Consider the following 26,498-nt stretch of genomic DNA (forward strand, 5'->3'; position numbering starts at 1 on the left):
CCACAAACCCCCCGAATGAACTGGGCCCCCAGCCTAGGCCCTGGCACAGGGGCAGCTGCGAGGTGACGGAAACCAGGGGGGCCACACCCGGAGGCCACCGGGCAGGTGCGTCCACCTGATGTGCCACAGGGATCCCCTCTGCTCCCAAGACAGCCTTTTACCCACGGTCCCGTCCAGGGACGCCCTCCTCCAGAGGGCCGGGTGGGATGCCCGCTCTCAGAGGTGCCTGGCAGTGGCCCTTCTCCCTTCCCGCCGGTTCCGTGTTGCTAAGGTAACAACATCTGAGGAGGAGGCAGGACCCAGGAACAACCTGCCAGAAGCATTTGTGGTAACAGGGAAGCAGGCATCAGAGTGCTGGATGTAATCTGTTCTATTTAGGAGCGGCCTGTGGAGGGTATGGGGGTGTGTGTGTGTGTGTGGAGGGCACCCAGCGCAGTGGGGGCGGGAGGCTTCAGTCTGGCTCTCCAAGGATCCCCTGCAGATCCCCAGCTCCACCTGGGTCTGCTGCATGCAGAGATGTGGGGCCAGTGCACTGCTCTTGCCTTCTAGAACATTCTTGAACACCCGAGTTCGAGGACCACTGGCGCTGACTGGTGTCTTCCCCGCCAGGAGCCCCCAGGGCCCAGGATGAAGAGAAGCTTCTCAGGGAGGAAATGCAGCTTGGACACTAGGGTCGGCGGAACACGACTGCCACTCCGACAGCTGCCCCCTCGCCTCAGCGGGGAGGGAACGAGACACAGGACAGCAGAGCAGTGGTTCCAAGTTTAATGGAGGGCAAGGGGGGTGCTGCACTGATGCTCAGCGAGGCCCCAAGGCGGCTGGGCGGCCCGGGCCCCAAGTGGAGCATGTGCTTTTTGCAACTGAATAGAGGAACATAGCATAACCAGAAACAACCGGGGGCCTCCTGCCCCCATCCTGGACTTGGGTCGGGGGACGCAGGGGGCAGCTCAGCTGACTAGGCCTTCTCTTTGGGACAGGTCACCCCCACCCCTTCCGTCTGGGAGCCTCCCCACGCAGCCGCCCTTCTGAAGTCAATTCCTAAAGGGGAGAGGAGTCTGGCAGGGACAGCCCCAACTGGGGGCAGAGAGGGAGCCCCCAGTGGTGAAGAGCTCCCCCACCCCCGGCCATTTTGGGAACAATAAATACTGTGACATTAGCAGGGAGGGGCACCTGGTGGCCAGCAGGGAGCAGCAGGGTCCGTGGGCCCAGCCACCCGTCTAGCCCCGCCCTACCCTGCAGGCCGGGCCTGGGCCACCCACACCCCTCACTCCGTGCGCAGGATGATGTGGATGCCGGAATCCGTGAACACGGGCCCGCTCATCTCCCCCGTCCGCAGTGCAAAGGAGGCGTCTTCAAACGGCTTCTGCATCTGACCTGGGGAAGCGTGAGGGATGGGGCGTGGGGGTCAAGACATGACCGCGGGCCATGACCGGGCAGGGCGGGCAGATGGGGCTCCCACCTGCGCTGAGCCTCCTGCTCATCCATCACGCGGTTTACGGCCCTGTCACTGTGGGGCGGCAGGGCCATTAAGAAGCCCCAGGAAGCCTGAGGACAGCATGAAGGATGGCAGGCAGAGGTGCTGCTGTGCACTTAGAGACATATTTCAGTGATGAACTCACCTCCCTGGGCCCCCCGATCCCAGCCCCCGCCACATCACCTGTCCTGCCTGCCTCGGCTCACAGCCCCTTGCCAACACCGCTCCCCCCTGCCTCACCCCATCTCTGGCCCAGCCCTGATGCTCTGCAGACCCCAGTATGGAGGGGGAGAGGAGGAAAAGGAGGGGGTGGTGGCTCCTCCCCTTGCACTGCCTGAGCCAGACAGGCCTAAAGCCAGGGCTGCTACCCTCCCCTCACCCTCCTCCCCTCTCTCCTGCTGTCCCCACTCCTGAAGGTGGTGTTGGGAGGGGCATTCTAGGGGACAGGCCCTGGGGCGCTCAGGGGACTCAGCCTTATACCCCCAACAGGAGGAGAGTACCTACCTTACTGGGTCCCTGATGGGGACAACTGCACAGAGACACGCAGACCGACCCCCCCCCCCCCATCCCAGGACTGAAGGACACCAGGCAGGAGGCTCTGTGGCCCAGCCACCCCCAAGCAGGGCAACCACTGAAGCTTGAGGGATTGTGCTGCCACCTGGTGGAGCCTCAAGGCTTCTGCAGCAGGGACCGCCCCTCCCAACCTCTACCTGGCTAGGGGACCCCCACTGATGGGACAGAAGCCCCCCCAGAGCTCGGCAGCACCCATTCCTTGCGCACCTCTGCTGAAGGCACCCAGGTCTCCCCTGGCCTTGGCCGAGCTGCAGTCGCTGAACTGTGAGGCCAGAGATTCAAAGTCTTCCTCTCCTGACTTGATCTTCTGGATGTAGCCTGTAGACATACACAAAACGGGGACACACAGGGAGACGGCATGTCAAAGGCAGGCCGGGACGAGGTGGAGGGCTCCAGATGGAGGGCGGCATGTAACCCCTGCCCTACCTTGCACACATGCACATGTGAACACTGGCCTCACACACATCCACGAATGCCTCCTCACCCCTGACGTGTGTGTAGTCACACTGTCCATGAAACGGTGCCTTCCACATGTGTGCACACCCTGGCCCTGCAGTGGCCTCGACAGCCATGCTGGGCTCGCCCCCCATTCTTCCACCCCCGCTGTCACTTCCACCGCCTCCCCCCACAAACGGGACATGAACACAGCATGACCTCTTCCTACCCTGCACACATACATCGGGGAGGACAGCAGAAGGCTGGGCTGACATTGAAGAGAGATGCTGGGACCCAGGTTCCCCCTCCCACCCAGTCCAAGATCCCCCAGGGGCAGTGATGGGGAAACTTTCTAGAGACTTTTAGGAGAAAGGGAGGAGCCCGGGGGACCAGGCCAGCTCTGCCACAGGAGCCAGCTAACTCCTCAGCCCCTGGGCCTCAGTTGTCCAATGTATAGAAAGTGGGATGAAGGTCCAGGCTGCTCACTGGGGCATTGTGAAGAGACCACAAGGCAGCTTAGGTGGGACACGTGTTGTTCACGTCGACTATGGCCCCAGAGGTGGCTGACACAGTTCCCCCAGCTGCCCCTAAAGGATGTGTTGGTACCAGGCATTGGATTCACCCTCTGTGGGGTGCGAACTGTCCCCACTGGGCGCCGATTCTCCCTGCGGGGAGAGGGAGGCTGGGGGCAGCACAGCGCACCTGGGTGACTCACATGTGGGGCGCAGAGTGCGCGGGAGGACTGTGTGTGCACCGTGGGGAGGAGCCCCCAGTCGCTCTGGAGTCCAGGCAGGAGCTCCTGCAGCCAGAAGCCATCCCTTCCTCCCCTAAATGCCTCCCTCCTGCTCCAACCAGCTGGCCTGGCACATGAGTGAGTGTTCCTGCAAGTCTGGTCCCTGCATCACCACCACCCCCCACCCCACCGCGGGTGCAGCCACTGGGCGGGGCCCCCAGGACATCCAGCCCCAGACCACCAGAATGGCCCTTCACCTTGAGCTGCTCCCACGTGGCTTCCCTGACAGCTACTCTCCTGGGGACATTCCACACACCCACCCAGCCCACACCGCAGGTGAGGATCACCCTGTCCTACCTGCCAGTGGGTTTCTGAACACCACCGTGACACTCCCTCCACTGATCCTGTGTGAGCGCCAGAGACACTGCTGATTAATCTCTCTCTCGTGCACTGAAGCCCAGAGACCCAGGCAGGGCCATCTGCCTGACGCTGAGCTAGCGCAGACTTTGCGAGGACCACAACCAAAACACACAGCCATGACCACACACGTATCATTCCATCTTGCTGCACATCAAGGCAGCAACCGATGTCCTGGAACCTGATCTGCCTGGCTGCTTCCACGGCTGTCCCCACCACCCTGCCTGTCCCGTGTTCCTGTCACTCTTGTCATGTTCCGACCATCCCTTTGCCTCTGAACCATTAGCCACTTTCCAGCAGGCCACAGCGACACACAGCACAGTGCCCGGCATGGAGACCTTGACAAATGTCACTTGCTGTCACAATTCTCCCTTCTGTGAGGGCTGTGCATCCCAGTGAGAACGCTACCCCTATTTCTGTCTGATCTGCCCTGCCCATCCCTGGTCTCCCTCGCCTGCACGTCTCAGTCTGGTCCGGCCGTCAGTGTATGCTGCCTGGTCAGAAAGGCTCGCCGATGTCACACAAGCCCCATCCCCTGTAGGCTGTGGTGGCCTCTGCCTGTACTGCCCTGGTGTGGTCGAACACGTCCCTGGGGCGGCTAGGGGGCCCCCCTGTGCCAGCTGCGTCCATCCGTGATCCAAGCTGAACTGGACATCATGAACACAGGCCTCCTTCTCCATTCCCTGGACTTCTGCTTATCGTTCCTTGCCTCACCTGGGCAGCTTCAAGATTCTGCCTCCTTTCCTTTCTGTGTGGACCCCAATACGCTGGCCGGAGAATCCGGAGCGCGGTGCTCCCCGCTGTACCTGCCTGCCTCCGGGAAGCATAACTGTCCGCACAGGCCCCGCACCTGCAGGGCCAGGCCCAGCCCCCCAGCCCAGGGCGAGCCCCTCCTTGCCACATCCTCCAGCAGCTGGGGCCGTGAGTCAGCAGGGATCCCTGAGACTAGACGGCCTGGCCAAGGTACACATACACTGAAAGCAGCCTAAAAATCTAATAAAAGCCAAGCTTTTACCCACCACCGTTCACAGCACCCAAATCTTTCCCTGGCCAGCCAACTCTCAGAAAACATTCTGCTTGGACAGGAGCCTTAAGTGACTTAAAAACAAAACAAAACAGGCGCCTGGGTGGCTCTGTCGGTTAAGTGTCCGACTTCAGCTCAGGTCATGATCTCACGGTCCGTGAGTTCGAGCCCCACGTCGGGCTCTGTGCTGACAGCTCAGAGCCTGGAGCCTGCTTCGGATTCTGTGTCTCCCTCTCTGTCTCTGCTCCTCCCCTGCTCATGCTCTGTCTTTCAAAATAAATAAATGTTAAAGAAAAAAATTAAAAACAAAACACTCCTTTCCAATCTCCCCTTTCTAGAAGTTGACCTTCAGGAGTCTGGCCCACAAGCCAAGATGCGAGGGAACCCTCAGACCTCTGTGCATCCCCTTAGCTCAGTATTACCCCATCCCCCATGACGCCCCTCCCAGTCCTGCCCTGCCCCCAGCACCTCAAGGCCTTTGTTTAATGGTCTCCTCCTGCCTGCTGTCCTCTGGCCTCACCGAGGAGCCTTTCCTAAGACCCCCACTGCATGAGGAAGCCTCCGTGCATTTACCAATGTCCTGTCTGTGGTCTGTCAGTCACCTCATACTGAGAGGGCAGGGCTGGGTTGGCCTTGCTCACTGCTGGGTTCCCAGTTCCCGGCTCTGTGCACAGAACAGGTGCTAATGCTGAAGAAATTCATGAATAAATGAGACAGAAACAGGCCACGGGGAAGGAGGGAGAGGGATCCCCCTCAGCTCTTCAGGCAGAAAATGCTGGAACCTCGTGTCTTTTTCTTGTGCATCTCAGATCCAAATGCTGAAGAGAGGGTGAAAAGGAAACCCTCGCCTGCCCGCCTGGCAATGCCCTGGCCTAACCTGCCCACATCAACACCCCTCACCAAGATGGCACCCATCCAAAGGGGCTCCAGTTGAGAGCGAGGCAGACCCAGGGGCAGCCTCTCAAGGACCTCCCAGTCTGGAGTGGGGAACTTCCACCTGCTTCAGGAAGGGGAGATCAGGAGCCCTGGAAACTGTGTGCACGACAGCAGGGCACCTGTCGCTGCTGACAGATCACGGGCTGGCCGGCTCAGTGCGTCTCTGAGGCTAAGGAGGGTAAACTCTGGACCCCAACTGTTGCATTCAGACCTCAGCTCTTCCCATCCTGAGCTCTGTGACCCTCTGTGGGGGTGACTGCCTCTTGGAGCCTTACTTGCCTGGCCTGTAAAATGGGCTGATTATAGCAGCTCCCACCAGAAGGGCTACCAGGAGGGGTAGTTACTGCTGGAACAGTCGTTGGGGTGAAACAAGCCTGACAGTTACTACTTGTCAGTCCATATGTCAGGGACTGATTGTGTCCCCCCAAATTCATATGTTGAAGCTTCAACCCCCAATGTGACTGTATTTGGAGATGGGCCTTCATGCAAGTAATTAAGGTTAAATGAAGTCACAGGGGAGGCCCCTGATCCCATAGGATTAGTGTCCTTATAAGAAGAGACACCAGAGAGCTCCGTCTCTCTCTCCACACGTGCACACGCCAAGGAAAGGCCACATGAGCGCACTGCGAGAAGGCAGTTGTCTCCAAACCAGGAAGAGTCTTTGCCAGAAACTGGATTGGTCAGAACCTTCATCTCAGGGGTGCCTGGGCGGCTCAGTCAGTTGAGTGTCTGATTTCAGCTCAGGTCATGATGTCACAGTTCGTGGGTTCAAGCCCTGCATTGGGCTCTGTGCTGACAGCTTAGAGCCCGGAGCCTGCTTCAAATTCTGTGTCTCCCTCTCTCTGTGCCTCTCCTCTGCTAACGCTCTTTCTCAAAAATAAACAAACACTGGGGCGCCTGGGTGGCTCAGTCGGTTGGGCGTCCGACTTTGGCTTAGGTCATGATCTCGCAGTCCGTGAGTTTGAGCCCCGCGTCGGGCTCTGTGCTGACAGCTCAGAGCCTGGAGCCTGTTTCGGATTCTGTGTCTCCCTCTCTCTCTGACCTTCCCCCGTTGATGCTCTGTCTCTGTCTCAAAAATGAATAAATGTTAAAAAAAAACAAAAATTAATTAAAAAAAAATAAACAAACATTAAAAAAAAAAAAAAAAAAAAAAGAACCTTCATCCCAGACTTCCAGCCCCAGAACTGTGGCAAATAAATACCTAGTCTGTGGTATTCTGTTAGAACACCCCGAGCTAATACACCATAATCATTTAGGTGAAAGTGAGTGAATAATGCGGTGGCCTCTGACTCTAAAAAGGTTCAGGGACAAACTAGGGAAGGGGCCTGGACAGAGAAAAAGGTGACAGGATTAGGTCTGCTGTCCCAAAAGACCCAAGATCCAGAAGGAGGAGCCCAGAGAGGCCAGAGACCCAGCCTGAAGCCAGCACCCACCCCACACCTAACTAATCCATTACCCAGTCCTCCTGATTCTGCCTTCTCAACTCTCCAGAATCTGCTCCCCTCACCCCTCCCTGGCCCGCGAGGTCACACCGCTCGGAGCTGCAGGGCCCCCAGGCCATCCATGCAGGTACATGCAGCCAGCCCCTGCAATACTCCTGAGTCACTGACCTTGTGTGGGGACACTAGGTCAAAGGTGCTCACTGACCCTCAGACCCCGGGTGTATGTTTGAGGGGACTGCTGCTCACACCGGGGCCTCCCTGGGACCCTCAGGGACGGGGAGCAGGTGGAGAGGGCTTGTCCACAGCCCGGCCTCCTTACACAAGGACACTGGCAATGACAGGCAGCTGGTCCTCAGATCCCTGACAGGGCCTGGCCGTAGCCCAGCAGCTGCAGTGGAGCCGACACTGGGAAAAGGCGCCTCAGCAGAAAATGCGCACACTGGTTCTTACTGCGGGCAGCCCGTCCCCTCGGGGCAGTGGGGGAGCGCCGGATCTAAATGGGTACTGATGAGAGTCAACCCCAAATCCTGATCTGATCACCCGGACCGAGCCCAGGACGCAGGGAACATCTACCTTCACGAAGAGAAAACCGGGCCCCGACACCCCAAGCTTGCTGGCACGGCACACCCGAGCGTCTGGTTACGAAGCACACCGCTCACTGCGCTCTCCTAATGACCCCCCGGGAGCCTGTCCCAGCCCCGCTCCAAGACGCCGAGTCAGCAGGCCAGGGTCACCGGAGGGTCTGCACGCTGAGCACACCAGGCTCCCGAGCCCCTGCCTAGACCTCCGCGCCCAGCCACGCGTGCCCGAGTGACGGGGGTCGTGTGGGGACAGCAAGCGCCAGGCCCTGAGCCCAGCGCTCTGCTGGGCAGTCAGCTGCCGGCCCCTGGATCTCAGGCCATCCTGTCTCCATTCTACAGATGATGCAGCTGAGGCTCAGAGAATAAAGACACTTGCTCAAGGCCTCACAGCTGGCACCAGGCTCCATCTCCGTGTGACTCCAGGACGGGCCACACTGCTTCTGACCTTACCCTACTCCCACCCAACTAATCCGTTACCCAGTCCTCCTGATTCTGCCTTCTCAACTCTCCAGAATCTGCTCCCCTCACCGCTCCCTGGCCCATCAGGTCACACTGCTTGGAGCTGCAGGGCCCCCAGGCCATCCGCGCAGGTACGTGCAGCCAGCCCCTAGTAACACCCCCAAGTCTGCACCAACTTAAGGTTAGGCCCCAGAGCCCAGCTACTTCCTGGGAGCACCTCCCAGTTACCCCTTCGCCAAGGCCTAAGCTGACCTCAGCACCCCCCCCTCCCCCCGCTCCCACCACAATATCAGCCCACCAGGCACACACTCGTCCCTCCTGGAGACGGGGAGGCACCCTCACCTGCCCCTCCCAGGCAGTCCCCAGGGTGTGACAGCCTTCCTTCCAAGCTGCGCTCAGATCTCCCCGTGCCCACCTGCCTCAGCCTCCTGCCATCTCTTGCCAGGATCGTTCCAAGGGTCTCCCTCTCTGGCCTGGGTGCTCTGCTGAACCTGGACCCTCTTGCAGTTGCCCCCAACAGCTCTTCCTCGGGCTCCTCAGATTTCAGGAGTCCCTCCCCAGACTGCGCCCCTTCTCGAGTCCCCTCCGTCAGTGGTGGCACCTCCTGTCACTCGATCTCCAAATGCCTATTACCTCTTGCCCACTCTCGTGGCTCCAAAAGGCTCAGGACAGGGACCATTTGAGCTGGGAGGACTCGAGAAGTCCCCTCGTGATTCTCTGGGCTTTCCCCACCTACTTCCTCTGCTTCCCCTGAGGCGGGCAGACCCCCCCTCGTCGCTCACTGCTAGACCCAATCGGCTGGGCTCCGGGCCTCCCCGGCCCTTCACCCTCCAGCCACACAGCTCTCTCCTGAAAGCAAAGCGTCACAGGCCCATCCCCCAGGCACATGGAGTCGTGTGTTTCCTGCCGTCTCCAGAAAGGACCCAAACTCTTCAACTCATTCAGAGCCCTCCTCAACCTGGCTGGGACATGCCCTTGAAGGGTCTTTCCCCAGAGTCCTGGCTACAGCCTTGCCCTAGGCCTTTACTTCTGCCATTTCCTCTGCTAGGAATCCTTCTCGCTTCCCGCTGCTTCCTGAAACAATGCTGTGAGCAGGGACTGTAGGCCAGGCTGTGTGTTGAACGCTGGGAATATGGTGGGAAGAAAGCCAGTCCCTGCCTTCACGGAGCTCAGTCCAGATTCTGTGCATGAACTCTGCTCCTCTCTATAATGCTGAGGTAGGAGGCTCACAGGGGCCATGCATGGATCGTGCTAGACACCGTGGGGGGGGGGGGGGAGGTGCGTGGGTTTGGGTAAGTAATATCCTATAGGCCAAATACTGGGATGGGATAGTAAAACAACAGCCAATACTGACCAAGTGTGCACTTGGCCAGGCCTGGGCTAAGAACAACCACCCTAATGACCGCTAGCAACTAGAGAACATTTCCTGGACACCAGGAACTGTTATTCAGGCTTTACTGCATTAATTAGGTCAGAGTGCTCACAACTACCCTAGGAGATAGGTTCAATGGTCAAAATACTAATTTTACAAGTCAAAAGACAGGTTCAGAGATGTTAAGTAACTTTTCCGAAGTCACAGAGCCAGGGCTGGGGCAGAGCCAGATGGGAACCCGGGCTGTCTGGGTCTGGGTAAGGCACTGGTTATATGGGGTAAGAGCAGCCCAGGAGGGGTCTGGGGTCTGTGGTGGCAGAGCCTGAATGGATGATAAAACCACATGCGAGATCCAGACCGGCACCACCCAAAAGAACTTGCCATAAGGATAGAAATGTTTTCTATTTGCGCTAAGATGCCAGCCGCTGGCCACATGTGGCTACTGAACACCTGAAGTGCAGCCAGTATGAGGAATAGTCTCTAATATTAGTTTTAATTAATTTAAGTGAAAACAGCCTTGTGTGGGGAGTGGCGGCCATACCCAGCAGCTCTACACCAGGGTTTACAACTTATGGCCCCTAATGAGCTAAGTTCTGCTTTTGTAAATAAAGTTTTATTGGCACATACACAGCCGTTTGTTTACATATTATCTCAAGCTGCTATCAGTTACAAAGCAGAGCCGTATGCCTGTAAAACCTAAACTATTTATTACCTGACCTTTTAAGACAAAGTCTGTCTGCTCACTACTGCTTAGACCACGGAGGAACCATGGAACAGAGACAGGAACAGCCTCTTCTCTCAGGGCAGAATTAATTAACCAAAGTCTGCTAGCAAGTTCTAAGCTGCTACCTTTCCAACCTCTCTCCTGACCCACCCACATATGTGCCCCAGAACCCTGATCGATGACATTACCATCAACAATAACTCCCACTGGCCAAGGGCCCACCGTGCACCAAACACTCTCACCTCACTGAATCTTCACAATGGGCCTCAGAGGCAGGTGTGTGACGGTGCCCATTTTACAGAGGTGAAAACTGAGTCTCAAAGGAGGTTGCACAACTCCCCCAAGGTCACAGAGCTTATGGGGCATGGCTACCATCTGAACCCGGGTCTGCCAGCCCCCAAGGCTGGGCCCTCCCTTCCTAACCTGGCTCACCCTCCCAATGCCAGAGAGAAAGAAAAAGGAGAGACAGCTGGGTGGGCGAGGCTCAGGTCGGGTACAGGCACTTCTGTATCAGCCAACGCTGACGGCTGAATTAGCTGGGGTGATTTCCACAAGGCCAGCTCTGGCCCCCAAGGAGCGGAGACCCCACCACCCCCCCCCCCACCCGTTTCCAGCCCTGCTCACCATTAATCAGCTCCAGGGCCTCCTCCTTGGTCCTGGTGATCTTCTCCTGCCGCCAGGACGAGGGCCGCCGTGACTGGCTGTGCTTGACGAGCAGGTGTGAGCATCGGACCCTGGTGGGCTCGCCCTGTCCATTTTTGCCGCCGCTGCTGCTGTTGCCACTCGGCCGCTCCCACTGGCTGGCGTTAGTGATGTGATTAAAGTAGTACACCCTGCCTGGAGGGGGGGTGGGGGGGGCAGGAATTCAGCTGGGACCTGCTCACAGGACGCCACCCTGAGGCCAAGATAAGGGACTGGCCGATGGGATGCCTTCATGCAGCAAATCCACTGGGTCCTACACCACGTGCCACTGGCCCCTCAGGGAGCTAACATTCTAGGTGGGGGCAGAGAGGCACCAGACAAGCAAATAAGACAACATCACAACTTTAGTTATTGGTAACTTCAAGGAGGAAAATAACCCAGGGTGACAGAAGAGAGGAAGCCAGGGGGACACGGAGCGGACCGGAGCACGTACTCAGCAGCCAGACTGCCTGTCCAAATCTGGCTCTGTCACTCGCTGGATGAACTCCCCTCCCCGGGCCTCCACGTTCTCAACGCATAAAATGGAGACACCGGTACCCGCCTGTCGGGCTGTTCGAAGGGAATGAGTTCGCATCTGTAACATGCTTAGGATAGTGGCCGGTACACCTGAAGAGTGTGATAGCTATAACCTCCATTTTAGAGATGACAAAAACGAGGCCTCCCTTTCCCCATCTTTGGTAACGCTTCCTGAGTGTAAACTCTGCTCCAGGCACACCGGGTTGGAGGCAGGAATTACACCCAGGGTGTCAAACACAAAAGCTCTCTTCTTAATCCGTACTCGGTGCACAGTGCTGCACAACTAGGGACCAGCACGGCTGGGGGCCAGACATTACCCAGGGCCTGAGGAGCATGAAGGACTGAAGGCTGCAAAGAAGAAGATTGAAGTAGGACCCAGTAGAGCCCAGGCACCATTCCGGGGGCTGACATTTTGCCTGGGCTGCGTGGACAACTTGCACCCTGCACCACGAAGAGCTGAGTGTCACCCCTGAGGAAGACCATCAGGGAGGGAGGGGGCAGGCAGAAAAGGCAAGAGAGGGGGCCCAGAACTGGGCCGAGCATCAGATTCATCACGAGGTTGCAGCCACAGAGCAGGGCTGGAGCAGGCTGGGTGAGAGCTGAGCCACTGACCGACTCTAAAACCTTGGCAACGGCCTCTATCCCCCCGAACCTTGGTTTTCTCATCTGAAAAGAGGGAGTGAAGCAAAAGAATAAGGACATAACTTCATGGGGTTAATGTGGAGAATAGTGATGATACACATGAAGCGGTCACCAGAGTGCCTGGCATTCAATTAACAGAAATAACTGTGCAATTTTTATGGGTTATGGAGGCGGTGCAGTGAAATGCTGGGCCTGATCCTCAGGAGTTTGCGTGACAAGGGCAGGGGGCTCTGCAGTCAGACTGACTGGGTTCTAATCTAACCCCTGCCCCCCTGGAATGAATGACCTTGGGTGAGTTCCTTAAGTTTCCCGACCTCAGTTTCCTCACCTGCAAAATGGGGATAGTAACTACCTACCTCCTACAGTTGTGGTCATTCAGAGAGCGAGAGAGAGAACACACTTAAAACACCTGGCACAATGCTGGACGGTGAGATGAACGCGCCCTGTTATTGATATTATTATTGTGGATAAGCCTGAAATCGGGCTCCCAGCACAGGGACCATCCTGAGGCAGAACACCACCGAGCGGATATCGCAGACTCAGCATTAGGTGGGGATGGCAGGAGTAGGCTGTGCACCCGAGGCCGAGCACCACCCTGGAGCCACGCCCTGAGCATGGGGTTGGGGTGTCCTTCCCCAGGAGTGTCCCCCGGGCCCAGCGGGGTGCACAGGCGTTCCCCGGGGACGTCAGGTGCATTAGGCCAAAAGGTGTCAGCCGGATGGGCAGGGCTAGTGCCATCACCCGGGGGAGTGCTGCGGCATCACGGGCCCTTTACCCCCCCCGGCAGCGCGCAGGGTCTCTCCGGGCCCGCCCCTTGCCTCAGTTTCCTCCGGCATCCCCGCTCCAGAGGTTCGCAGCCCCCACGGGGCGGGCCCGGGCCGTTACCCTGGGAAGACGCGGAGAAGCCAAGACCCCACGGGAATCGGGCGGCGGCGCTGCGCCCGAGGGGCGAGCTCGAGCCCTGCTTCCGCGGGCCCGCGCGGCCCCGCCCCAGCCCCGACCCCCGCGGCACCTGAGCTGCGGCTCATGCGCTTCTCCCAGCCGGGCGGCAGCTTCTCTTCGTCCGCCATCTTCCCTCCTGCCGCAGCGCCCGCTCCGCCTCCGCCGCACCGCCTATGCCGCCCGCGCCCACCCACCGCCGCCGCCGATTGGCTCGGAGCTCCTCGCATCGGGGCCCGGCGACGATGCTCATTGGGCACCCCAACAGTCCGGAGAGGTGTTCTGGCCTCCTATTGGGTAGCACCAAGACTAGGCGGATCCTCCCCCATTTTACCGGGGTTCCGCCCCCGTACGGCCTCACCCCGGTCCCGCCCCCTTCCTCACTCGGCCCGTAACTGGTAGAGAAGGGAAAGGAGCCCGTCCTTCTCAACGCCCTTTGGCGAGCTGCAAAGAAGTCCCGACCCCATCTTTTGCGTCCTTCGCCACAGGCCCCATCCGATTGGTCCCTGCGTCAGTATCCCGCCTTCCTGAACCGTTCCCGCAACCCCCCATGCGGAAGTGCCTGGGTGGTTTGGGGGTGACGGCAGCCCACGAGGTATTTGAAAGAGTTGGTGCTGCCTTAGTTTGTTGCCATAGCGACGTAGTCGCCTTGGTGATGAGCCGCGAAGAACCCAGAAGCCTAAATTTGGCTCCTCCATCCTCCCTCTACCCACCTGCTTTCTCCAGATGTCCAAAGCTATCTTCCCACCTCTCTTTTTTTTTTTTTTTTGGGGGGGGGGGGGAGGGCAAGGCTAACCCTGTCCGATGCCACTGACCCAAACATCTTCTACTTCCTTTGGAACCTACTCTACTTATTCCCTCTCAGTCTGGCTCTTGCCTCTGTGCTGGGTGACTGGTGGGTGTTGGCATTACCACTTAGCTAGGGACACAGGAGGACCCGCCGATTAGGAGGATGGTGAGCTCGGTTTGAATCCATTTAAAGTTGAGTGTGCACCTGTGGGACACTGAGGAGGTGCCTGAGGACGGGCTGGAGACAGATATGAGAGCACAGACACCAACAGGGAAGAGTTCGATGATAGTTCATCTGTAACCAGACCCATGTGACCATTAAAAAGAATGGGGCGCAGTGATATGAAATACAGGGAAATATGTCTACAAGGAATCTGAGACAGGATGTAGTAGGTTAAGAGCATTAAGGAGCCAGATTACTTTGGTTCAAAGCCCAGCCCTCCATTTGCTATGACCTTGAACAAATTACTTAACCTCTGTGCTTCAGCTTCTCCATATGCAAATGAGGATAAGAAATAATATTTATCAGGGGTGCCTAGGCAGTTCAGTCGGTTAAGCATCCAACTTGATTTTGGCTCAGGTCATGATCTCATGGCTCATGGAATTGAACCCCACGTCTGGCTCTACAATGAGCATGGAGTCTACCTAAAAATCTGTCTCTCTCAAAAAAAGAGATGATTTTCAACTTAGTGCAGAGTTGCAAAAATAGTGTAGATTTTTCATATACTCTTTACCCAGCCATCTCTTATATTAACATCTTACATAATAATAGAACAGAGGTAGGGCACCTGACTGGCTTAGTCGATGGAGCATGTGACTCTTGCTCTTGGGGTCATGAATTCAAACCCCACATTGTGTGTAGAGTTTGCTTAAAAATAAAATCTTTAAAAAAGTAAATAATGAAACAGAGATCACCAGGGGTGATTTTGTTCCCCAGGGGACACTTGACAAGGTCTTAAGACATTTGGGGTTGTCACAAATGGTAGGGAGGGAGACGCTACTGGCATTTCGTAGGTAGAAGCCAAGGATGTTGTTTAACATTCTACAAGGCACAGCATCCTCAACAAAGAATTATCCAGCCCCAATGTCAACTGTGCCAAAGCTGAGAAACCCTGCCTTAGAATAATGATCAAGCATTTGTAAATACAATTGGAAATCAACATTAGTACAATACCATTAATTAAACTAAACTCTAGAAAAGAATTTCCCCAGCTTTCCCAGGATCCACATTGTCATGTCTCCTTAGTTTCCTCCAGTATATAACATGTAGGTCTTTTCTTGTCTTTCATGACCTTTGATACTTTCAAAAAGCAGAATGTCTCTCATTCTGATATTTTGTTGTAATAGGGTTTGTCTGATATTTTTCTCATGATCTGATTGAGGCTATGTGTTATTGGGAAGGATATCCAGAGACAATGTGCCCTTCTCAGTGCATCATACCAGGTGATCAATGATGTTGCAATGTATTACTAGCTGCATTAAGGCATCTTTTGCTGCAAAACAAATTATCCCACAATTCAGTGGATTCACACTAATATTATTTCAGTTTCTATGGGTCAGGAATCCAGGCACAGTTTAGCTGGTGTCAGCAGAAATGGCTGTGGTCTCATCTGAAGGCTTGACTGGAGCAGGATCTACTCCCAAGCTCCTTCATGTGGTTGCCTGCAGGATTTAGTTACTGAGGGGATGACAGACTGAAGAAGAGTTCCTCATTAGCTATTGGCTGAGGGCCTCTCTGTAAGGCAGCTGGCTTTCATCAATGAGCAAGTGAGAAAGCAAGAGAGCAGGCAAAACAGAAACCACAGTCTCTTTGCAACTTAATCTCAGAAGTGATATCCCATCACTTTGCCATGTTCTATTTGTCAGAAGCTAGGTCTGGTCTATGCTCAAGAGGAAAGGGTTACACAAAGATGTGAATACTGGGACAAGAGGATCATTAGGGACCATCTTAGAGTCTGCCTACCATTCGTGATGTTATTAACTTTGATTGATTGGTTAAGGCAACTATTTTCCTTTTTGTAATGAATTACTTTTTGGGAGATACTTTGAGACTGTGCAAATATCCTACTTCTGCTTAAACTTTTGCCCACCAATCTTAGCATCTATTGGTATTTCTGGTCTACAGTTCTTACTATGGTGATTTATTTCCCTTTTTCCTTCTACATTTAACTGGAATCTTTTTGTCATAAAGAGTTGTTCCAGGGCACCTGGGTGGCTTAGTCAGTTGAGCATCAGACTCCGGCTCAGGTCATGATCTCATGGTCTGTGAGTTCGAGCCCTGCGTCAGGCCCTGGGCTGACAGCTCAGAGCCTGGAGCCTGCTTCAGATTCTGTGTCTCCCTCTCTCTCTGCCCCACCCCTGCTCATGATCTGTGTCTCTCTCTCTCTGTCAAAAATAAAAATAAACATTAAAAAAATTTTTTTAAAAATAAAAGAGTTGTCCCTTCTCCCCATTTATGTATTAAATTATTAAAAAAAATTTTTTTTTAAATGTTTAGTTTTGAGAGAGACAGAATGTGAGTGGGGGAGGGGCAGAGAGAGAGGGAGACACAGAGTCTGAAGCAAGGTCCAGGCTCTACGCTGTCAGCACAGAGCCCAATGTGGGGCTCGAATCCGCAAACCGTGATATCATGACCTGAGCCAAAGTCGGATGCTTAACCGACTGAGCCACCCAGGCGCCCCTATATATTCAATTATTTTTTGATACCAGCATGGGCTCAAAGATATTTGTTTTCTTCTGTTTATAGTCCGATACTATCATTATTTTGTTGTGCACATTGTTCCAAATTTGGCCACTGGGAGCTCTTTCACAGGTTGGCTTCTGTGCCCTTTCTACATGCTCTCATCCCTTTTATTTGAGCACTTCCTATTTCCTGGCACCACAAGATATTCCAGGCTCAGCTTGTATATTCTCTGTCCCAGCTCTGGAACCAATCACTTCTGCAAGCCTTGGTTCCTTTCATTGGAGAATGGTATTTAGAAACCAAGATCTAGGTGCTGGGTATGTCCATTGCTACTGGGGTGTCACTCATTTGGGCCCAAGTGGATAAAGCAAGGAAATATATGTGTATACATAGGTATCTGCACACTAAACTACAAACATGAGTCCATACTGCTGCTTCCCACTCTAATCCAGCCTCGCAGGGCTGGATTATTCTATCTCCTTCCGTCCCACCTTGTTTGTAACTTCTTTCTCCAGCAGTGAGAAATCTGGCTTTCACTATCTACAATATATTTATTTACCCCTCTGTTCCACCGTGTTTATGTATGTACAAAAGTCGTTCCAGAATTGCTCAGTCACAATGCTGTGAGGAATTTATTTAACTAGAGTACAGTGTTTGTGTATAATTGTTTTTGTCTTTAGCCTTACAGTATCCAGTCAAAATGCTTTTTCCGAAGTTGTTTGGGTCAGCTCCTTTCTCCTCACCCCTTTAGGTGTAGTCATGTGATTCATTTATAATACAGGCTGCATTCCATCTTTCCTCCTACATCTTGAGTGACAAATGCAAAGTCCTGCATCCACAGTTCCAGACAGGGGAGTTCCATCATCACAAATCCCTCCTACTGCCTTTTTGTGTAAAAAAAAGCAAAACAAGCAAATATCAGTAAAAACAAAAACAAAAACAAAAACAAAAACAAAAACAAAAACAAAAACAAAAAAAAACAAACAACAACTAATGAAGAATGAGATAATTTATATAGAAAGGTGAAAACTAAAGCATAAAAAACAACGCTACTGGGGTGTCTAACTGGCTCGGTCAGTGGAGCATGTGACTTGATCTCGGGGTCATGGGTTTGAATACCACGTTGGGTGTAGAGCCTACTTAACAAAAAAATAAAGCACTGAAGAGTGTATATCACAGAACACATAATTATCCCAATTGTATAAAAACTACAGGTTGTATTTCAGATTTCTGGATTCATTTAAATATGTTAACAATTGTTACTGGCGGGAGGGGTGCTGTTGAGAAATAAGAAACTTAGGGGTGCCTGGGTGGCTCAGTGGGTTAAGTGTCCGACTTCGGCTCAGGTCACGATCTTGTGGTTTGTGAGTTCGAGCCCTGCGTCAGGCTCTGTGCAGACAGCCCAGAGGCTGGAGCCTGCTTCGGATTCTGTGTCTCCCCCTCTCTTTTGTCCCTCCCATGCTCATGCTCTGTCTCTCTCAATAATAATATGTTAAAAAAAACTTAATTTTTAACAAAACATTTGGATTGTTTTTACAAGCAAATATCAGCAGTCATCTTTTAGCTATCAATTTTTTTTTTCAACGTTTTTTTATTTATTTTTGGGACAGAGAGAGACAGAGCATGAACGGGGGAGGGGCAGAGAGAGAGGGAGACACAGAATCGGAAACAGGCTCCAGGCTCCGAGCCATCAGCCCAGAGCCTGACGCGGGGCTCGAACTCACGGACCGCGAGATCGTGACCTGGCTGAAGTCGGACGCTTAACCGACTGCGCCACCCAGGCGCCCCATTAGCTATCAATTTTTTAAAATTTTTTCTTAATGTTTATTTTTTGAGAGAGAGACAGAGACAGAGCACAAGTGGGAGAGGGCAGAGAGAAAGGGAGACACAGAATCTGAAGCAGGCTGCAGGCTCTGAGCTGTCAGCACAGAGCCCGATGCAGGGCTCAAACCCACAGGCCATGAGATCATGACCTGAGCTGATGTCGGACACTTAACCGACTGAGCCACCCAGGCGCCCCTCAGCAGTCATCTTTTATTTATTTTTTTATTTTGTTTTTTTAACGTTTATTTATTTTTGAGACAGAGAGAGACAGAGCATGAACAGGGGAGGGGCAGAGAGAGAGGGAGACACAGAATCGGAAACAGGCTCCAGGCTCTGAGCCATCATCCCAGAGCCCAACGCCGGGCTCGAACTCACGGACCGTGAGATCGTGACCTGAGCTGAAGTCGGACGCTTAACCGACAGAGCCACCCAGGCAACTCAGGTTTGTTTCTAAATAAACAAATATGGGGAGAGACAACTCTAAGAGTAGGAAGAACAAGGTATCAGGAAACAGAAATGTGTTGTTGTTTATTTATTTTTGAGAGTGCGTGTGGCCGGGGCGGGGGGGGGGGGGGGGGAGGGAAAGAATCCCAACACGGGGCCAAAATCAAGGGTCAGATGCTTAATCGACTGAGCTACCCAGGTGCCCCAGGAAATAGTTATTTCTTTTTTTTTTTTTTAATTTTTTTTTTCAACGTTTTTAATTTATTTTTGGGACAGAGAGAGACAGAGCATGAACGGGGGAGGGGCAGAGAGAGAGGGAGACACAGAATCAGAAACAGGCTCCAGGCTCCGAGCCATCAGCCCAGAGCCTGACGCGGGGCTCGAACTCACGCACCACGAGATCGTGACCTGGCTGAAGTCGGACGCTTAACCGACTGCGCCACCCAGGCGCCCCGGAAATAGTTATTTCTGATGTTAGGAGGGAGGGGAGTCCTAAGAAGGGAAGCCAAGAAGGCAGGTAGGGAGGTGTCTAATGGAGACCAAGGCGAGATCCTCCTCCATGAACTACAGGCCAGCAAAACCAGGCGGCTGGCAGGTCCACCTCCCAAGAAGCTTGGTAATGAAATGAAGGGAGGAGGCAGAAGACTGGGTGGAATTTAGGGGGAGGGGAGGAGCAGTAGGCTAGACTCGAACATGTTAACGTACTGCAGAAAATCACCCAGGTCAGTAAGAGTGGGGAAAAGGGACAGGGCAAGTTTCTGGGTGAAGCTCCTGAAAAAGGATCTGGGGAAGGGCCAACATGGACCTGGGATCTGTGGCCCAGGGAACACAGATGGGGTGTTTGGTGTCTTGTCTACTCATACCTGGGGGAAGGCTGGAGACAGGTGAAAACACTTTGTGCCAGACATCCCGATATTTTAACTGCACTGCCTCTGAGATGTGAGTGCCATCATGGTGCTCCTTTTTAGAGCAGGACACCTCGAATCGAAGAGGCGGACTTCCCCAAATACCACCACTAATGACCAAAGTTCAGCCCCTGCCACACTCTGTCCTCTGGGATTTCAAAAGTTCAGGACCTGTGGATGCTTAACCCTGCTTTAGCTCATCTACATTTCACAATGAAGTAAACACTCTCAGTTCCAGTTTGGATAAGGAAATGAAGGCTTCGAGAAGTTAACTACTCTGCTCAGGATCACTCTTGGTGGCAGAGCCAGGATTCCAACCATAGTTGGTCTCAATCCGGAACCCGTATTCCTTACTACTACATCCAGTGTCCTTACCCAGACACTCACTAATCTATCAGGATGACGATAATCCCACGACCTCTTTCACAGACCCATGGCAAAACCCAGAGCTGCGGGTTGGGTCACACCCAGTTGATCCTGAACTCTCACTGAGCAGCTGCGTAGAAAGTAGAGTGACAACCGGATGTCAACCCTCCCCATGTTAGATAAGGCCTCGCTCAAAGAGGACAACAATGATGCAACTTCTAATATTTTATTAACAGGAGTTTTTAAAAACAAGCATCCATACCAGTGTGGGGATGAGGGTGGGAGCAGAGAGGAAACAGGAGGGGAGGATGGTCAGCAGGAAGGAATTCTGCTCTATTGGTAATAAAGCTCCAGGTTCATCCCATCGTGGATTTCATCTGAAGTGAAGGTGTTAAGGAATTCTCACTGTGGGTTCCAGCTCCACCCCCATCATCTTGCACAGGTGGGTCAGGGTGGCCTGAGGGCTCCACCCAGGCCCAAGGAAGGCATTTTGAACCGGGTCATTTTGATTTGGAAAGAATCCAAACCATTTAAGACAGACAGAGAAAGAAAAGAAAGAAAAGAAAGAAAAGAAAGAAAGAAAAGAAAAGAAAAGAAAAGAAAAGAAAAGAAAAGAAAAGAAAAGAAAAGAAAGAAAAAAAAAAAAGTTGATGCTCCTTTTGCACAACAGACATGCCTGAGTCTCACTCCATCCTGGCCTCCTGTCCACACTCAGGTAGAGTTCAGTAAGAAACATGTTGACCTTCCAGTGTCTTCTAAACCAAGTCAAAATATTTCACCACCCACCCTCCTCCCCCAACAAAATAATTACGTGGCTCCCATTTTCGAAATGCTTACCATGTGCTGCGCACTAAGTTAAACGTTTTATACGCACAATCGCACATAGATTCCAGCACGGAACAAAGAGAACCAAGTCGGGTATGCAGACCCTTCCTCAAGAAGTCACACAAAGGATACAGTCCCCCAGGGACACATGGTCCTTAAAAATCGTGTACCTGTGGGATAGAAACCTTTTAGACAGAAGCCCTAAGGTGGCTTTTCATACTAGAGGCAAGCCGAGGAAGCCCTGCCTAAGCAAAGGGCTGCCTGCAGGGCTCTGGAACCCAAACCTCTGGACTGATCCTGTCCAGCGCCCAGCTCTACCACTGTACTTACCACTTCTTTAGGACGATCTTGTTCCAACGGGTGCCAGTTTGGGCTGCGATTAGCTTCTTAAGGTCCCCGATGGTGTCATCAGTGCTGGGCGCAGAGGAGTTAAGGAAAATGGAAGGGGGAGGTAGAACGTGGAAGAGGACATTCCAGGGCTGAATGCACTCTACCAGGACCCCATCCGCCCCCTCCCCCAGGAAAGTCCCCCCTACAACACAGACTGAGGTGCCCCAGGAACCACTGCCTCTCGGCCGCCGGTGGATACTTGCACTTAACGCGGACCTTCTTCCCTAGACGGTCGTTGCAAACAACCTCGATCATCCTGTCTGGAGCTACACAGGGCGCGGGGTGGAAGGCAGCAGAGTCAGGGCTTCAGGGGTCTCCCAGGACCCAAGACCCCGGGTTTGGGCTCTATGTTCACCCCTCAACCTCCCAGATCCGTGTCCTCCCGGGACTCCCAGTCTCAGGACCGCGGACCCCAGGGAGCCGCGCCTCCCCTCTTCAGGTCGCCCGAAGGCCCAGCCTCGCCTCTCGCAGGGGCACAGACCCTTGATGGCCGGGTCCCACCAGCTTTCCCCAACTGTGGACCTCTCTACCTGGCCCCTGACCTCGAAACGCTTGGAATCCGCCGACGCCACAATCCCCTCTCTCGAAGGCGGAACCCCGGTCAGAGTCGGAAGCGGAAGTGAGCAACCGGAAGCGTAGGTCCGTGCTCCCTGCTCAACATCCCTACGACTTCTTTCCGGTCCCAGGCCCAGGGTGGGTTTGCGGTTCCCAGGAGCGGTGCAGGGTCCCAAGGCTGGGTAGGGGCCGCCTGCCGTGGGTGCGTGGGGCCCAGTCGGCGTCCCGGCCCGTGCCTGGTCGGGGAAGGGGCGTGGAAGGAAAGCCAGAGGTCAGGGGCCGGCGCCCAGCCCGCTGGAAGCCTTCGGTTGGGGCCCCTTAGATGTGGGGAGACGCCGTCTTGTGTGGCTTCTGGTAGGAACATGGGGCGGGCGAGGGGGCTCCGGGGACATCCCGTGGGGGTAGTGACCTCCCGTTTTTGAGCCCGACGAAGCCTCTTAATTGCAGCTTCGGGGCTATGGGGAGCCTGGGTCCAGTCATGCAGTCACCTCCTCCGGCCTCTTCGCTCACTCCTCCGTTTGGCTATCGCGCCTGAGCGCCCCCCTCCCACCCAACCCCTCCAAGACACCTGGGCGCAGACCGCAGTCAGTAAGCAGAAACGCCGCCTGATCTCGTCCTGGACGCCAGCACTTAGAATGGAGTCCAGGTTGCACGCCAGCCTGTCAACACCGGCAAGTAAACTGAAAACGGCACAAGGACAAAACTACCCACGTTTGTGTCTTCAAGAAAGGACGCTCCCGCCCTGCAGAGAGCACTTTGTACCAGATCTCAGCCTTGCCTTTCAGTCCCGATTCTGCCCCTGGACTGGTCTGATTCCCCAGAGCTGGTGGGACAGGGGGTACCCTTCTCTGAGTTCGAGCAAATAGCTGCCAGTGGAACTGGTCAACCATTCTTTCTCGGCAGACAGGATTTTCCCAGTTTGGTGACCCTGGAGGCATTCGCCCTGAAAATGAGCCACCACTTCTGATTTGCCCAATCCACCTTCTCAAACTGGGCTATGAGATTAGGTGGGAGACATGAGAGGTCATTCTGTGGAAAGGGCAGATGCTCTGTGACCCTGTGTGGGGCTGACCTGGTGTAGGGAGCTGGCCCAGGAGGTCCTACCACAAACACTAGGTTCAGGGGCCTTTCTGCTCAGAACTTTGACCTGTCATTCCTCTGAGAGCCCTTCTGAGTGCGCTTGAGAGGGGAGGGACTCTGAGTGGAAAACTTACTGAGATTGGAGACACAGGCTTTGGATTTAGATGAGTCAAAACCTCAACATTACCGCTTTATATTACACTGTATGATCTCAAGGAATACAGTTACCCACACTTATTCTTATTTTCCTCATCTATGGAAAGGGGATAGCAATTCCCAGCCTGGGATTGTAGTAAGAATGGGTCTTGGACCAGCCCCTGCCAGTCCTTTACGAATTTACACAAGGGGCACCTGGGTGGCTCAGTCGGTTAAGCTTTTGACTTAGGCTCAGGTCATGATCTTGAGGTTCCCGCATGGGGACAAACTTCAAAAATAAACTTCAAAACTTCAAAAGTAAACATTTTATTTTTAAAAATTTTTTTCAACATTTATTTATTTTTGAGACAGAGAGAGAGCATGAACAGGGGAGGGTCAGAGAAAGAGGGAGACACAGAATCTGAAACAGGCTCCAGGCTCTGAGCTGTCAGCACAGAGCCAGATGCGGGGCTCAAACCCACAGACCTCGAGATCATGACCTGAGCCAAAGTCGGACACTTAACCGACTGAGCCACCCAGGTGCCCCAAAAATAAACATTTAAAAAAAAAGAGTGAGACACATAATAAATCATGTGTGCGTTTTTTTAATTTTAATTTTTTGCTACTATGAACAATGCTGTCTAAGCATTTGTGTCCTTTTTTTTTTTTTTAAATGTTTATTTTTGAGAGATAGAGCATGAGCAGAGGAGGGGTAGAGAGAGAAGGAGACACAGAATCTGAAGCAGGCTCCAGGCTCTGAGCTGTCAGCACAGAGCTCGACATGGGGCTTGAACTCATAGACTGCGAGATCATGACCTGAGCCAAAGTCGGACACTTAACCGACTGAGCCACCCAGGCGCCCCCCCCTTTTTTTTAAATTAAATAAACGTTTATTTACTTAGAGAGAGAGAGAAAGGGCAAGCAGGGGAGGGGCAGAGAGAGAATACCCCAAGTAGGTTCTGCACTGTCAGCATAGAGCTCGATGTGGTGCTCAATCTCATGAACACGAGATCATGACCTGAGCCGAGGTCAAGAGTCAGATGCTCAACTGACCGAGCTGCCCAGGTACCCCAACACCCTTTGCTTTTTTTTTTTTTTTTTTTTAATTTTTTTTTCAACGTTTTTTATTTATTTTTGGGACAGAGAGAGACAGAGCATGAACGGGGGAGGGGCAGAGAGAGAGGGAGACACAGAATCGGAAACAGGCTCCAGGCTCCGAGCCAACAGCCCAGAGCCTGACGCGGGGCTCGAACTCACGGACCGTGAGATCGTGACCTGGCTGAAGTCGGACGCTTAACCGACTGCGCCACCCAGGCGCCCCACCCTTTGCTTTTTATCAACTTTTTTTTTTTTTTTTTTTAATTTATTTTTGGGACAGAGAGAGACAGAGCATGAACGGGGGAGGGGCAGAGAGAGAGGGAGACACAGAGTCGGAAACAGGCTCCAGGCTCCGAGCCATCAGCCCAGAGCCTGACGCGGGGCTCGAACTCACGGACCGCGAGATCGTGACCTGGCTGAAGTCGGACGCTTAACCGACTGCGCCACCCAGGCGCCCCCCCACCCTTTGCTTTTTAAAGCAAACAATATCGGGGCACCTGGGTGGCTCAGTCGGTTGAGCATCTGACTTCGGCTCAGGTCATGATCTCGCAGTTTGTGAGTTCGAGCCCCGCGTCGGGCTCTGTGCTGACAGGTCAGAGCCTGGAGCCTGCTTCAGATTCTGTGTCTCCCTCTCCCTCTGCCCCTCCCCTGCTCATGCTCTGTCTCTCTCTGTCTCAAAAATAAATAAAACATTAAAAAAAAAAGTTTACAAAAAATAAAGCAAACAATATCCTGGAGATTGTTCCAAATAGCATTGAAAGACCTGCCTCTTTTTTTTTTTTTTTTTTTTTTTTTTTTTTTTTTTTTTTTTTAGCAATTTGAGATCCTAGACATGGGATTGTTGGGTCCAATAGAGGCTGCAATCTGATATTGCTAAATTGCCTTCAAGAGTTTGAATCAATTCTGCCCTTTCTGCAGGGTTGAAAGAGTCTGTTTCCTCACACCAAGGCCAGTGTGGGTATTTTCTGGCTTCTTCATCTTTTTTAACCTGATAGATGGAAACCATAGTGTTTTATTATTATTATTTTTTTAGTGTTTATTTTTGAGAGAGAGAGACAGAGCATGAGTAGGGGAGGGTCAGAGAGAGAGGGAGACACAGAATCTGAAGCAGGCTCCGGGCTCCGAGCTGTCAGCACAGAGCCCGACGCGGGGCTTGAACTCACAGACCGCGAGATCATGACCTGAGCCGAAGTCAGATGCTCAACCGACTGAGCCACCCAGGTGCCCCATACTTTGTATTTATTTATGGATAAGTGTGAGCATAGAGATGTATTATTTTTTAACTTTACTGAAGTACAGTTGATAGGCAAAATTACACACATTTAATATTTACATCTTAATAAGTTTTGCATGTTTTAAAATTTTTTAATGTTTATTTATGTATTTTTTAAAGTTATTTATATTTAGGGGTGCCTGGGTGGCTCAGTCAGTTAAGCGTCCAACTTTGGCTCGAGTCTTGATCTCATGGTTCATGAGTTCGAGCCCCACATAGGGCTCTCTGCTGTCAGCACAGACCCACTTAAGGTTCTCTGTCTCCCTCTTTCTCTGAGCCTCCCCCGCTTGTGGATGCACACGCTGCTTGTGCACTCTCTCCCCCTTCCCCGAAATAAACATTAAAAAAGTTTATTTTTAGTAATCTCTACACCCATTTTAGGGCTCAAACTCAAGACCCTGAGATTGAGAGTCACATGCTCTTCCAACTGAACCATCCAGGAGCCCCTATTTTGCATTAAAAAAAATTTTTTTTTAAAGTTTATTTTGAAAGCGAGAAAGCGTGAGTAGGGGAAGGGAGAAAGAGGAAAGATCGAGAATACAAGCAGGCTTGGTGCCATCAGAGTGGAGCCTGACAAGGGGCTCGAACTCATGAACCGAAATATGACCTGAGCCGAAGTCAGTGCTTAACGGACTCACCACCTAACTGCCCCATGCATTCCTTTTTAAAACAGTTTTCAATGGGGCGCCTGGGTGGCTCAGTCGGTTGAGTGACCGAGTGACCAACCGCGGCTCATATCATGATCTCACAGCTCAGGTCATGATCTCTTAGCTCAGGGGTTCAAGCCCCGTGTTGGGCTCTGTGCTGACAGTTCAGAGCCTGCAGCCTGCTTAGGATTCTGTGTCTCCCTCTCTCTCTGCCCCTAACCCACTCGCATTCTGTCTCTGTTTCTCTCAAAAATAAACAAACATTAAAAAAAATTTTTTTTAAACAGTTTTCAACATCTCCAATTTCTGCACCTGTGTGTATGTATTGAAAACATTTATTGCCATTATAGGCTCTTGGGGATGTGATTTAGCGAAACCTCAAAATTAAATTTCACATGCCCCTTTGACCCATCAAACCAGCTCCTGGTTATTTATCCAATAAAAATAAAAACATGGGATATATGTGTACACGTACATACGTATATAAAATAACGCCTAGCTCCGATATTGTCTGT

At 53.0% G+C, this 26,498-nt stretch overlaps 2 protein-coding genes and 1 long non-coding RNA gene across 6 annotated transcripts; 1 reads left to right on the forward strand and 2 right to left on the reverse strand.

Annotated features, from left to right (window-relative positions):
- Positions 1-751: 751 nt before the first annotated feature.
- Positions 752-13,175, reverse strand: PIN1 (peptidylprolyl cis/trans isomerase, NIMA-interacting 1). The gene is made up of 4 exons (XM_058728116.1): positions 13,043-13,175; positions 10,795-11,007; positions 2,255-2,365; positions 752-1,374 (listed from the first exon to the last, which is right to left on the reverse strand). Exons 1-4 carry the CDS (start codon positions 13,098-13,100, stop codon positions 1,265-1,267), a joined length of 492 nt encoding a protein of 163 aa, XP_058584099.1. The 5' UTR covers positions 13,101-13,175; the 3' UTR covers positions 752-1,264.
- Positions 13,176-20,190: 7,015 nt separating this feature from the next.
- On the reverse strand, positions 20,191-21,876 carry UBL5 (ubiquitin like 5). 4 transcript variants are annotated; one of them, XM_058728117.1, is made up of 5 exons: positions 21,738-21,876; positions 21,395-21,461; positions 21,136-21,219; positions 20,938-20,975; positions 20,191-20,357 (listed from the first exon to the last, which is right to left on the reverse strand). In XM_058728117.1, exons 2-5 carry the CDS (start codon positions 21,448-21,450, stop codon positions 20,314-20,316), a joined length of 222 nt encoding a protein of 73 aa, XP_058584100.1. In that variant the 5' UTR covers positions 21,451-21,461; positions 21,738-21,876; the 3' UTR covers positions 20,191-20,313. The 4 variants fall into 4 exon arrangements, with proteins under 4 accessions (XP_058584100.1, XP_058584101.1, XP_058584102.1 ...); XM_058728118.1 differs by having other exon boundaries at positions 21,726-21,802; XM_058728119.1 differs by having other exon boundaries at positions 21,718-21,799.
- LOC131510682 (uncharacterized) lies at positions 21,828-23,288 on the forward strand. The gene is made up of 2 exons (XR_009261138.1): positions 21,828-21,888; positions 22,198-23,288. It is a non-coding gene; the product is annotated as an uncharacterized LOC131510682 (long non-coding RNA).
- The last annotated feature ends 3,210 nt before the right edge of the window (positions 23,289-26,498 follow it).

This window comes from Neofelis nebulosa, chromosome 4 (genome assembly GCF_028018385.1).
Source record: "Neofelis nebulosa isolate mNeoNeb1 chromosome 4, mNeoNeb1.pri, whole genome shotgun sequence".
Classification (NCBI taxonomy): domain Eukaryota; kingdom Metazoa; phylum Chordata; class Mammalia; order Carnivora; family Felidae; genus Neofelis; species Neofelis nebulosa.